This window comes from Diprion similis, chromosome 9, assembly GCF_021155765.1.
Source record: "Diprion similis isolate iyDipSimi1 chromosome 9, iyDipSimi1.1, whole genome shotgun sequence".
Taxonomy (NCBI): domain Eukaryota; kingdom Metazoa; phylum Arthropoda; class Insecta; order Hymenoptera; family Diprionidae; genus Diprion; species Diprion similis.
Window position 1 is genome coordinate 1802256 of NC_060113.1, and position 14981 is coordinate 1817236.

The following is a 14981-nucleotide window of genomic DNA, read 5'->3' on the forward strand; positions in this document are numbered from 1 at the left end:
AATTTATCGAAACATTCCTCCAACGAAATCTTATACGATATATGCGAATAAGGTTGTGTAAAAAATATAACATTTATACTAAAGACGGAAGGTATATATGTATAAAAAAAACCAACAAACATAAAAAAAAAAACATGATTCAGACTCGTCGGCGACGGGTCTGAATATCATCGTATTATCGACGACGATGACGACGACGACGACGACGAGGGGTACGGTATTCGCTCGGTAAAATATTCCCTTTAATGTCAACAGTGATTTATGCCCAAACGGAGCTCACAAATTGGGGGAATAGAAATAGGGCCTGTTGGGAAAAGCTTCTCGGTCATTTGTCAATTCATTTATGTGTGTCGTTATACCTCCGGGTTATGTATAATATGCTTTATACGTACTACACACCACTGTTCACCTGTATGAAAATTTTTCAACGACTTGCTTGCGACATGATTCTTCAGCTGTGTATATCTGGAGGCCTATAATAATCTGTCTTACATATTCCTGCACGGTGAAAGTTATATGTATATAAAAGTATTTTGTCATGTTTCACGAATTTCTCATCAGCTGTTGTTCTTATTATTATTATTATTATTATTATTATTACTATAATAGGTACGCGGAGGTAATAAAGTTCGATCAATAATCCTCGGCGAGCGTCAAAGCGGCTAGGAATCTAGGTCAGGAATATTAAAGATCCACGGAAGTGAACAATACTTAATTTTTTTTTTTTTCTCACCTTCCGACAAACGTAATTTATTTTATTTTTATTTTGTTTTGTTTTCGAGAGAGAAATAGAGGGAGATGAATAAAATTTTGTGACAAGGGTTGGATAATTCATCGCAGCACAGCACCCCCCCCCCCCCTCCCCCCCGATACCCGAGTCGTCAGTAATTCTGACTGTGACGAAGAAATGTTCACGGTGTTATACATATATCTACCAGGGGTGAAAATCCTCACCGGCTATGTCATCTTCATTCAATGATCCCGCGATCCACTTTCATTTATTGAGCTTTATCTCGGTCAGCGAAACGACAGTGCGCGTTAAGGGAGGAGAGGGGGTGGAAGAAATACTTTATGCCGTCGTCGAGAGTTGGAGGGAGGAATCTCTTCGCCAAAACTGGGTGGGGGTGGTTCACAGGTTTTTCGACCCGAGTGATCGATGTCGGGAGTCAAGAGATATTAGAGAGCTGAAAATCCTGACACCACGGAGGGCGAAACGCGTTCCAACTCGTGGCACATTTATTATTCCCCTTTTATTCTCGCGGGGCTTGCGGGGTGAGAAAAAGAGGCGGGGGTGGCTGGCTGACTGGCTGACTGACTGGCTGCACGATGAACGGATGAATCCGAAAGCGGCGTCAAAACGCTTCTCGACTTTTCACCCCCTCATGCGGCAACGAAAATTCTTTACCAAGTATCTTGGCCTCTGGGTTTTCGGAGCCACTTTAACCCTCTTTTTCCCTCCCTCTTTTCCCGCGATTAAACGCCACACCAACGCCAGCTGTTGCGGATCGTCGACACGCGCTTTTACCCTACTCGATATTCTCCTCCTACCAAACAGCCGATAATTAAGCACCCTTAAAGTACCTCCTCACCCTCCTCATCCTCCCCAAATTCCTATTATATCTATAATAATTTACCGAATGTTTTTTCAAACACCGGGCCCCATTACGTCGTTTATACGACACGACATTTAGGTTAGTCGGGCAGACCCAACGGGATATTCGTACCCCATTCACCCCGCGCGTTCGCTTTGTTTTACCCCCTATTTACGAGCGCAGGTTCCAATGAAATTGCCAAACCGAAATTCGCCGGAACATGGACCTCTGCAGCCCCGGAGCGGCAACTTGTCTTCGTTAAATCCGTCGGACCGAACAGAGCGAGGATTGAGCCGCCTGCTACAGCGCGCTACAAATTCCAAATCACGATCTGGTAGGATGTTGTAATATTGGCACGTGCTTCTCGGCCTCTGACAATCAGCCGTGGGATTTGTATCGCGGATCGTTGGGTTTTTTATCCCATTTCATCGCAAACTCTAAACCTTTGATGGAAGATTTCGATTCGAAAAACCTGATTGCACGGATGAAAAGCGGGGCGAGATTGAAGTTTTGAATTTGAAAATGTTCCGGATGGGCCTGATTCCGAATTATTTGGAGGCGAAACTTGGAGTAAGGAAATCTGAGTTTCGAGTTGTCGGAAATCCAATGGTTCCAAGTTCCGAAAATTTAGGTTACGATGTAGAGAAAAGTTCCGAAAATAATGATTCGATAGAGTAAAATACTTAATGAATGGATGAAAAAAATCAGAACGACGAGGATAGAAAAATCAAAGTCGTCAAGTTTCGCCAAGCCAGAAATTTACAGAACTGAAAATTTTCGATGTTTCAGATTTTTTTTAATTTCGTCAAACTTTGACTTTCTTACTTTAAATTTCGCGGGCAAAACATTCTAAATCCGACGCTTTCCGAACTTTTCAAATTCGGAATTCCATTCCCGGTGACGAAATATACGATTCGTCTTCGCGAAAATCTCGTGGAAATTTCACCCCGCGTTGATGACTTTGGTACAACAATGGGGGAGGCGTGATGGAATATGATTTTGGCGAACTTGATGCGTCCTTTACTTTATACCGTACGGGACACGTTCGAATTGCTACTGCAGACACGCGGCGTGAACAATAAGCTTCGAGACTTGCGATGCCGGAGGAAAGGGTCCGCGGAACAAAGTCATTGTAACCCCCATTGGACCTTCGTGTCTCTTCCCTTATTGTCCGCGCTTTCTCCCCGCCGAGCCTTTGTGCGATTTGCAGGACCTGTGCCTTATTCCATGTACAATACCCATATATATATATATTAGGGTGGCGCAAAAAAACCGACTATTTTTTGATTTTGAGTCTCGTGTGACAAAATGTTAGTTTCTGATGTTTTAAGAGCCCACTCCAAAGGACAGCTTAAAAAAAACAATTTTAAGAGGTCGGTCCAAATTTTAAAAAATGTCAAAAATCGTCAAAAAATTAAATTAAAAAAATTATATTTTCAGTATTTTGTTTAATTGTTAATTCATGTCGTGGTGTATTGTTGTCGATTCTTTCTTACTAAATTGAAGAAAAAAAATGTATGAAATTTTAATATGAATATTGAAAGGTTGCTCGAAAAAATCTAAAGAAATGCACCAAAAAATTGGAAAAAAATTATCAGCGACCTTTCAAAATTCAAATTTTGAACTGAAACTTTTGGAAATTTTTTTGTTTTTTGTCTATAAAATTATACCGTAACGAGAAAAAAATATTTTTTAAATCGAGTTTTGACGATTTCAGGACGTTTTAAAAAATGTGGAGCGACCTCTTAAAATTTTTTTCTTGAACTGTCCTTTGGAGTGTGCTCTTAAAACATCAAAAACTAACATTTTGTCACACGAGACTGAAAAAAAAAAAAAAAAAAAAAAATCGGTTTTTTCGCGCCACCCTAATGTATATATATACAGTGTTAAATCGATGCGGAACGAATCACTCGAGTATTATTATTAATGATATGCCCACATGCGAGCGCAGGTGTATTTACACTATTTATACAGGATCGAAACGGTGAAATCGTAACCCATCCCTATTTGTATTCCGCATCAGAGGCTCGGTGTTCGCCATACCGTACCAAATACCATACACAGAGTTTAAACTTGAAGGAGCAGCTTATTTCCTGGCGAAAACTTTCTCCACGAGTGTCTTGGAAAACTTTTCCACTTCTCTTAATGGCCATAGTTGCTGGTTCGACAAGGTATTTTACTTGTCGTTTCTGTACCGTCGCGTCGCGTCGCGTCGCTCAGTCGCTATAACGCGGTTATACTTCGTTTAGTTTCATTTCATGCCGTTCATGCCGAAGGATTTTCTCCAATTATATTATACCGCTGGTAGGTACCGACGACGGTGGCAGCAGCCAATTTCAAACTTTGTCAGTTTTAATCAAGTTCACCGCAACCTGGCTTATATTTTCCGCAACGTCCTTCGACCGCTAAGATGATGAGTCGATCGATCAGTCTTCTGATAAACCACCCTCCCTCGTTTTACCCGCAAAAACTTTTCCCTTGAATCTTAGGAAAGATTTAAGAATTTACGCGCAGGAGGACCTTAACTAACAGATTCTCATCGAACTTGTGCTGATTTTGCGCCTCCCCAGGAAAGTTGTAATACGAAATCTCCCAACCGTGAGACGACGTAATTATTTCAGACCCGTCGGCTCTTATTCATGAGCTTGAGTCACTTCGTCACACCGTTAGCCGGAAGAGACGAGAGTGTATGAATACCGGTGTCCGATTTCAGGGGTTGAACGGCGCGGTTTTATCCCGGAAAACCGGTACGCAAAACGCAATCCAATCGCCGGTGTTTTTTTAACTTCCGGAAGAGTCATACCGCCAAGGATTTTCAACGTCGACCGATGGAGCGTTTTGCGTATTCAAAATCGTTCTCCAAGTAAATCTGGCGTTTCGTTGCTCGAGGAACTCGAGGCATTAAGCCTCCCGGGGTGTTTTGTTATTCAAATGAAACGGTAGAACGAAACGCGTGGTGTGCAGGGCTACTGCTGCTGCAGGGTTCAGACTTGTACTCTCGTTCGTTTAGCTTCGTTTCGTTCCTCTGTTCGTTTTCATTAAAGCGAGGTCGACCCGGCAATTATTTATCCCGCAGTCGTCGACTGCCTTAGTTTTATCGTTATATTTGCGCTCCGGTTGCGAAGAGAGTTTCCGTTTCGCTACGCCGTTATAACTCCCTTTCGCTCCCTCTCTCTCTCACTCTCTCACTCTCCTATTCTCTTACTCTCTTACTCTCTTTCTTCCATTCTCTCTTCGGCACTGTTCACCGTCCACACTGACTGAGACTGTTTTTCAGTCCGTTTCTTTTTTACTGCTCCGTTTGTTTTCAAAGGCAGGTATGTAGGTACGTACATACCTATTCCACGAACGTTTCCGCACAACCTTAGTATGCGTATATATGCGTATAACACGCGTGTTCAACCACTTGACCATAATCCCGGTCTGCTGACGATGCGAATATTTTGCGAATACCGCTCTTTTCAAAATATCTCGCCTGTATGTGTGACTGGAATTGAGATAACTCGACAGCGATCTTTTAGAATAAATCGCTGCTGCCTGTGTTCTGATTTTTACGAAAGAGGAACGAAAACAGAACCGATTGATAATCGATACTCTTAATATTTTCAAGTTTTTCTTAGCGATATATTTTACGAAGATGCGCTGAGGATCCTTTGTCACGCTCTAGCAGCTCGTAAATGCTTGCGAAATGATTTAGCAATTCAGCTGGCTGCAGAGAAAATGGATAATCATCATATTCGTTGTAATTTCACTACTACACCAAGAAACACACGAACTTATTATCCTCCTCACCTCTGCCACGTGTATACGTGATCCTTTCTATCTTTCTCTTTATCAAAACTGACTCAGCTTCTCGGCAGATCATATTCTGGGCAAGGAGAGAAAGAAAGTAACAAAAGAATTAATCTTTTTGTCCCGCTGCTGCTGGTGCCGAGACTCCTGCACGTTTTCTACAACCTCTAATATATATAACAACTCACGCCTCTACTTGGCACACGGTAATTTCGAATTTGTTTGTTTCACGCTTGCGTTATTACGTTCTTTTTCTCCACTGGTATAATTCAGTTTACAAGCTTCGCTAACAGCAGCAGCAGCAGCGGTGGTAACAGCAACAGGAAATATGAAGCCAGTAGGCGAGTTTGTCGCTTATTCTAGGTAAAACGTACATGTATACGATAATAGATGTATACATCATTATAACATATAGAACAACAACAACAACAACAACAACAACAACAACAGTAATAACCCAGAACAGCGCCAACGCATTCGGAGTATTCTTCCACAATAGGAAGTGGAAGCGACTATACGGCTCGAGAATTTTAAACGATAGTTCGCTGCGATTCGAACGGAAGTCGAGAAGAGATAAGAAAACGAGATGTATGTGTATACATATATGTTATAATATAAGATACCAAAATATCTGTTTTTACTCTTTATATGTGGTATACACGACGGTATATATATACATATAAGGGGGGTGGAAATCGCTAACGCAAGCCACGTATAAGAAGCACTGCTATAAGGAATTTTTGTTGAGCCTCGGTATACCTACGTATCAGCGTTTTTTATTTTATTTTACATTTATTTGTTTATTTTTTTTTTACTTCTCTCTCCTCATCTCCACCCCTGCCATTTGGTTTTATTCGTTTCGGTGGTTAAACTTCGCGGGCGAAACTTTCCTGCTCTTTCTTTCTCCTCTTTCTATTTTCCACCCCCCAAAAAGAACGCGATAAGCGGAGCAGCAGTCTGAGTCTGAGTCTGAGTCTGAGTCGTCGTGATCCTTGGGGATCCGCAGATACCTCGGGAATCGTGCCGACTAGCCGTTGGATTCGTTTTATTTGTATATCGTTGTTTTTTTTTCATTCTTTCTTTCTTTCTTTTTTACCTTTTTTAATTAGCCTTATTTCTTACATTGGATTTAATAAAACTATTTCCAGCATCGCAACGACTTTATGCAACGAATTAACGAATTAAATAATTACAAGAATTGAGCGGAAATTTTCTTTCTTACAACAAATTAGTTACGCCTATTCGCACGTGCATACTTTCAATCCGTGTTCTTGGGTGATTGTGAATTGGAATTCAGGAGCTGCGCCGGATTGGGCTTCGATCTTAAATCGAGAACCCGCGGTTTCGTCTTGATTTGCACGTCGAGGGCCGATGGGGCCGAAATTGCATCCTCTATTTTCGTCCTCTTCCCTTTTCCGGAGGAATCGATACCCCGAACGATGCATAATTTACACGATCGACCAAAAGTCCCGGGGGTCACGCCTTCGACCGACCCTCTTGAGTCCGGAAACGTGCCTGCGGGTTTTATTCCACGTTCGGGGACCCGATGCGAATGGCTTTGTTAGCCGAGAACCTTCTCCTCTTATTCAGATACCCAATATACGAAATGGAACGCCTACATCGGAGAAAAAAAATTGCTTTCCTACAAGCAAACAGATTCACTTATTCTGCATGATTTGATTTAGTCGATCAACGATTTGCTGCATTTAAATAAGAATCAATTTCTCTATTCTAACAATAATCGTAATAATCATAATAATTTGACGAGTTTCAAGTAATCCAATAATTTTTTATCAAATTTATCAATTTTTATTCAAATCGAGTAAATATTTTTTCGATTCAAAACGATTGGAATTGCTTAAATACTTAAACTGGATAAACAAGATAGAACAAGTAAATATCGTTTTATCGTGAAAAAGTAATTTGTTTTTTCTTCAGTCTAGTAATTCCCCCACCGTTTTCTCCTTATCTTCTTAATCCTATCTACGGAAACGTGGAAAAACTTCTTTTTTTTTATAAAACTTGCACAAAGTTTTGGTAACGAATCGAGTATTACAATTTAATAAGAGATTAAATCTTAGGTAAGAAATAAATAAATGTACAGGGTTTTATAAAATTTCGTCCAGTCGCGAATTATAATGTTTTTTCTCTTTCGCGAATATGCAGCCTAAGCTCGCAACGGCCGTTGAGAGATGCTTCGCGTCACTTTACCTTTATAATCGAATTTCGCTGACGACTGGTTACCCAGAATCACTCGTTTCTTCTTCTCCTCTTCAGCCACGTTTCTTCTCACCTCTGGGCTTTTATTCGCCGCAAAAACTCCCACTCATAATTGGCCCTTTTAAATTGGCACGCCAAATTGAGCGCGAATACAACCCTCCTTCCCCTTATCCCCTAATCTTAACGCCCCCTGGTTTTCTCGTGAAAAATTTCACCTTTCCCAGCTGTCAGACCAGCGGATTTTAACACCTTGGAATTTCTCTTATTTTAGGTATAACACCTGGTTATATATCGGTCCTCTTTCCACCACCCTTCCGTCGTTCAGCAAAAAAAAAAAAAATCGGATTTCTCAATTTTTATTCAAGGCTCTTTCGTCTCTCGCTAATTTCATACATATTTATTACCCATCTATTCTCTCCCGACATCTCTCCGCGTATACAATAATGCTGGGAAAGAATATCGCAGCATCCGCCGAGCTCCTCCTCCATCTATCGTTGAAACCCGAGATATTTTTCTACGACCCACGACTTCCGGCTTACGGTGAAATGGCGAAATGGCGAAATGGCGACCGCATCTCGTAAGCTTTTGAAAAATCGCAAGTGATTCCCGGAATCGTTTTATGGATTTTCATACGATTCGGATGTTCTCTTGCCGATTTATACGGGCACTTATCTTTCACGATTTCTTTCAACGTTTTTCATCGTCGCAATTCGTATACGGATTTTTTTGAAAAACCGTATGAAAAATCGTGTTGCAACACGTGTATATTTGGAAGTACATTTACCGTTTGTTAAAAGTAATTTGAAGAAATTTTTACGCTACGCGTTCTTAGCATGTGTTAGGAAAAGTAAGAAAATAAATAAATAGAAATAAAAAAAAAAAAAAAAAAAAACGACGAATTTATTTTTCGGACAATCTTTTATCTCGTATTTTTTTTAATCGTACCTATCAAGGCGGCATATTTTATACTCACGTATAACGAGGAAATATTTTCTAAATATTTCTTTTTCATTTCAACATTCGCGTTCACCCTCTACCTTGACGGTATATATATGTGTATACATTTATGTACATACACACACTGATTCGGTATAATATATATTTAAGCCCTCTAAGAATCGGCTCTCCTCTTCGTCTCAGCCTCGCGTTTAATTGGCTGAACAAAAACGCAGACGGAAAACGAAACATTGGTAAAAGAAAAAGAAGGAAAATAATGAATTCTTCCTTTTTATATACGATCGTATGACGTAGAGAGGAAAACGACTGTCTTTAGGTTGGGAATAATGTACTTTTGAAAGTATGAAAGGAATAACTGTACAGGGTGGTTACCACCTCGGAGATGTACATCATACGTTACATATATATACATAATCTGATAATAATATAAAATTGACTGATATTGTATCGATATAAATATGTGTGTAAACAATTTCCTTTACAGTTTGAACCTCGTATCCTTAGTAATAAGTTTTCTTCTTCTTTTTTTGACAAAAACCGTTACAATACTATACATAAATTTATATATATATGTATACCTATACATCGCATGCCAATTAGATTCTCTCCGTTAATTTGCGCTTAGCGAGGCTGAATCCTCAAGGAAAATTAATTATTCACGGTGGAAAGTTTACAAGTAAACTTGGCGCGGCAGGGACGCGAATTTCGAAATTGTTCGACGTGTGCGGGGTGCGAAATGGGTGCCACAGCATAGCATTGTAACAGCGTATTAGATCGGATCGGTTCTGCCCCCGCAAGCGACAATCGAGCACCGAAACACCGAAACGTCGAAACGACGAAACGGGGAAGCACCGCATATCCGAAGCCGCATCCATTCGCCGCCCATTAATTAGCGCTAATTTACCCGCCGGGCTCGTTACTGTACTTGGTTTGTTATTGCCGTTGTTGTTGCTATTAACATTCAGCAAATTATCACACGGCATTGCATTCCCGCATTGCATCATCGGCGTCGCGTCGTTTCGAAACGACCGGATCTCCGGTTCCCGTACCATTTCCATTTCCATTATCGTATATAGGTACCTGGATACTAGATCTGCAGAGTTGTAGAGGGTACTCGTATGTGACAACCCCCGTATCCTAGCTTCGTCGTCGTTAGCACACACCCTGGGATTCTATAGCAGGGAATCTGAAACGGTATTAAGTTGCCAATGGGTGCTGGTGTCCCTTTGATCATAGATATCTAGGCACGACGTGCAATCCCACAAATTATCCGAATGCTCGTTATTTCCCGCGGTCTGTAACAATTTGCGAACTATCGCGACGGCAATTCTCCGTCAGCTCGTATTTTTCATCGTCGAGAATTCTTTTTTTCTTACCCAGGTATACTGAAATACAATCGTTGAGTAAGAAGCTATAACGAAGTTTATTCGCTAGTTTGTCAATTTTGATTTAACAAAAAAGTAAGAAAGAAAGAAAAAAAAAGGACATACAGATTATTTCTTATATTGCCGATAAATTTCATAGAAATTTATTCTATTATATTTATACGTATAGGTAAAAATTGGCAAAGTCTGTTGTAGTTTTTTTATTCTTATTTTTTTATTTTTTTTATGTCACGTTATTCGTACAACTGGATACCTGGTGTGTATATATAAAACAGATACGCCTCGTTATGTAATTGAATCGTGTGCACTCTCGCACGAGTTTCAGGCCGCCCTGATTTTCTATACATATACATATATATATATTATATATAATATACATACATATATATTTCTGTACGTGTACGGACGTGACGTAAATCTAGATTACAGGTTGAAATTACTGCAGCTGTGTATCTCTGTGCTCAGTATAACATTCCATTTGAAAACATATATCAATACGTAGGTGAATTGCTCGGATGTAGAGCTGCTGCAGAGAGAGAGAGAGAGAGAGAGAGAGAAAGAGAGAGATGCATGGAAAACCGATACGCTGATCTACATGGTTTATTGATTAACGATTATTCGGTGGCCCGTGAGGCGGACTCGCAATTAGATTAGCCAATAACAAAATGTTCATTATACTTTTCGAGGGGTTTATAATGACATTCATCATACTAGTATTGTGTTCCCCGCATAATTTGCTCTGCGTCGCGAACAAAGCTCGCCGTTCGACCCCCTTTTCACCTCTTTTCCGATTTGCTTTGCATATTACACCACTCTTTGGTACGGTATAAATTACCGAATAATGGGACAAATAACAGGATGCGATAATCCGCTTTATTAACTACCTTTCTATATAGGATATACCATTAACCGAAATAGAAACGAGGACGGGATTTGGATTAAATTGTAAGTTGCAGGAAACTCGGAGCAGCATGCAACTCGGTGGTAATTACACACCCCCCACCCATTAGGGCAACTTACCCGGTGCATCTAGACACAACACAATGCCCCAAACTTTATACCACCGTGCAATTTACACAACCTCATAAGTGCAGATTCCATTGTTTTACACCAGCTGCCAGCTGCACGCCACCGACCATGGGGTTTCAATCTCGTCGATCTGGCCGCAGCAGTTCTCTACACTTGTAGGAAACATTTATATACGGACGGATGTTTTTTTCATTCATTTTTGGTTTAATTTTATTTTTTTTAAATCGAGAAATTTTTTAACTGTTTTGAAATTCGTTACAGCGTTTAAGTAGCAAATTTAGAACAAGTTTGATTTTCAAGTATTTCAAGATTTTTTTCATAGCTTCCTCCGATCTAAGTGACACTCATTTCTTATATTCTATATGGTGTGTTAAAAAATGACTCCAAAATTATGCTTACTGGTATTTCTTTGAATGAAAAATTTTACCAATCGCATAGTTGGAAATTTTTCTAGAGAGCGTGATTTCTCATCGCTTTTTTGACGTTCATTATAGACCAGTTAGATTGCTGTAGCGTATATAGAGCAGTAGAAATGCAGCAGCGGAATCACCGAGTCTTTGATCATCGGTTGATTCCGCTAATTATCAGGAACGTACTGCAGCGTGACGAAGACGAGGCGTGATAGAACTGTGCTCGGATGATGCGAACTGAAGTGCAGGTCTGCTGAAGTAGGAGCAGCAGCAGCAGCAGCAGGAGGAGGAGGAGGAGGAGAAGGAAACGCTTGAAAGCCTGTGGAAAATATACGAGATGGAAATATTTTTTCACATAAAGTGATGCTTAGGTATTCCAGGAAATTGAGAACTGGCGGAATATAAAATCGCACTTTTCGATATTCTGCACTGCAGGTTTGTAGGTACAAACGCGATGCGATAGGACAACGTGTTAATCTACTTTCGCAGGCGAATTATATTGCAGATTTATGCAATAGCTAGTTGCAAATTGCTCGCGTTTCAGGCTGAAAAATACGCTCCAAAGTAAAGCGAGACGAAGCCGAGGGGCTTCGGGATGCTGGGATGGAAGAACTTTCAACAACTAGTCGAGGATTTAAAATTTCAACGCGACTCGCCTCAACGCGACTTTTGTCGCAGAACCACTTTATCGCCTACCGCGTTCCCACGGATGAATAAACCATCGTTTCTTCTCTACCACTCTCTCTCTCTCTCGCTCTCTTTTTCTCTGTGTCGTACATATTTATTCATACACGGAGTATACACCAATTTGTACACAGCTGTAATGGCGTCGTTCCCGCCTCGCGTCGACTGAATCACGTCTTGAACTGAATAAACCTCGAGTGTACAAATCGTGGATTCAGAGGATTCGGAAGCTTCCGAGCAAGCTGCGCGTGAGGCGGCATAAAACGTTTCAATGTTTTTAACCAGAGGCTCTACTTGCACCTGTTATACTCTGCACTCTCCGTTTCTCCCTCCAGCACCATTTTTGCCTTCAACCGCATCGCGAAGTGTCGTTTCTCACCAGAGAGAGTTACACGAGATATTAAGGCGATCCTTGTTTTCCAAATAAATTGATTCCAAATAATTATCGATTTCACGATTTGCCATTTTCAAGCATATTTTTACCAAACTTTCGTCGTTGCAGGCTCTCCCGAAGAAAGGCTCTGGGGTCCTTACAATCCCCGAACTCACGAGAGAACTTGGCCTCGGACTCGGCCACGGCCTACACCCTCGACCACGACCACTACGACTACCACAACGCGTAGGCCCTACTTCAGGAGAACGCAGCCAACGCGGCCGAACGAATACCCGGTGGATCCGAGGAGACGTCCGGATATACCAGACCGCAGGACTCACTATCCCGAAACACCTCAGAGACCGAGGCCAAGACACCACCCGCAGACGGATAAACCCGCCCCCGACACCTGCAACACGAGCTACGACGCCATCAGCGTCATCAGGAGCGAGATATTCGTATTCAAGGACCGGGTAAGTCCGGTGATATTATACGAGATCATTAGCATTATCGTATAGTATTTGGATGAAAGTTATATTCATAATTTTTCATTCACTTAAAATCCGACTATCCTGAAGATAAAAATTGTTTCATTGTTCGTTATTTATTGTTCGGTATGATGATTTCGCTTATATTCGTTCCAGTACTTCTGGAGGGTCGGCGACAGCGGCGTCAAGCGTGGATACCCGGTCGAGATAAATCGTTTCTTCAATTTCGGAGAAGACATCGACCACGTGGATGCCGTCTACGAGCGACTGGACAAGAAGATCGTCTTCTTCATTGGCAAGTCCTTTTACGTGTTCAACGGAGGAAAGAAGGAGCCTCAATATCCGCGGCCGATTACCGACCTCGGACTTCCAGACTCGTTGAGAAAGATCGACGGTGCTATGATATGGGGATACAATCAGAAGACCTATTTCTTCAGCGGACACGTGTACTGGAGGTAATAAACTTGTGCGACAGACGATTTTCCTTTCTCCACGCTCGTTGGAACGAGAATTTTAAACTTTAATCTTTTTTCTTTCTTTCTTTCTTGTATGATTTAGATTCGACGAATACGTCCAACGGGTCGAGTTGGACTACCCAAGAGACATGTCCATGTTTGCCGGGGTTGCTCCAAACATAGACGCTGTTTTCCAAGCGAAGGACGGTTAGTCTGATGATTCTTTAATTACTATTTGGTTAACTTCTATAATCTCAGATTAAATAAGTCTCACTGACGTCGCTTGCCCAGAAGATTTAAATTTTACCATTTTCTTCTTCTTTTTTTTTATCTTCTTTAGTTTGTATTTCAATAATTCTATAGTTACAGACGTATAGACGATTCCGTGGCAATATATACTCCAAGGCGCGTTCGAGTTGGTGCGGTTCTTTATTACGACCCATCGCAATGTTCTCCAATATGCTTCATAATATATAGCCGCCATATGCAGGACGATAAGGCAAAAGAAAGAGAAAAAATAGAAATAAAATAGAATAAAATTTATACAGGAATAGACAGCTGAGACTGATTTCACGACGTAGGAATACATATTTTAATTTTTATACTCTTCTCAGTGATTTCACCTAACTTTACGCAAAGTATATTTATGGATTATTGCTTTCAGGTAAAACGTACTTCTTCAAAGGAAAGGGATTCTGGGAGTTTAACGATCTTCGGATGAAGGTGAAGAACGAAAGGCAGAAACTCTCAGCTCCCGTTTGGATGCGCTGTCCAAGGAGGGAGGAAGATGAGGACTTTTACAGCAATTTGCCCAGGAGGGACAGGATTACGTATACTAATTCGGGAACGCTACCCTTTGCAACACTCTACGGCTACGTATTCATCGGTGCCGTTATCCTGAGGTTATAGTAGAACGAATTTATGCATAGAAGAGAAGAGAAAAAAAATGTCTTATCCCGATACGGAATGTATACGATTTTACCGTACATTCGAATATCAAACACATACACCCACGCACAATCAATTTTCATACCTCGGGTATAATGAAACCTGCCGAATAGAATTCGAACAGCTGCTTAATTCGCTACCTGGACCCCTGATTGTTAATTGAATTGCTGACGAAAACTGAAGGGTATAATTACGGATTTTGTGTCGCACGTTAGAGCTACAAATTAATCCGCCCCCTATAGCTTTCACTTACATACCACGTAAACTATACCTCGATGTTTTGTACGTGCACTGCACACTTACACTGCCATATGAACGAAAAAAGAGTAAGAACGATACATGTTAGAATTTACTTATTTTTTCAGCCATTCAGGTAAGTGATTAGATACCAATTTGTTAGATTACAACGTGTTTTGTTACATGCGATAAAAATGAATTACCTATTTTAAATTTTTTTATATCGGATGGGTGTACACGTATACCAGAAGCAAAAAACTACAAGTTTCATGCAGTTGACGGAAAAGATATTTTTAATGTATCAGTTGGCTGAGAGAATTATCATAATATATACGTACGAGAAAACGAATGAATACTCTTTATTCGGTGGAATTCAATTGTGACGTCAAATCAATATGCATAATCATTATC

At 40.7% G+C, this 14981-nt stretch overlaps 1 protein-coding gene across 1 annotated transcript in view; it reads left to right on the plus strand.

Moving 5' to 3' along the window:
• Positions 1-14403, plus strand: part of LOC124410353 (matrix metalloproteinase-2-like) — a 156751-nt gene extending 142348 nt beyond the window's left edge. The window contains exons 7-10 of the mRNA XM_046888641.1: positions 12572-12915; positions 13087-13385; positions 13489-13592; positions 14050-14403. Coding sequence (XP_046744597.1) covers positions 12572-12915; positions 13087-13385; positions 13489-13592; positions 14050-14294 — 992 coding nt within the window. The 3' untranslated portion in view covers positions 14295-14403. The remainder of the gene's footprint in view (positions 1-12571; positions 12916-13086; positions 13386-13488; positions 13593-14049) is intronic.
• The last annotated feature ends 578 nt before the right edge of the window (positions 14404-14981 follow it).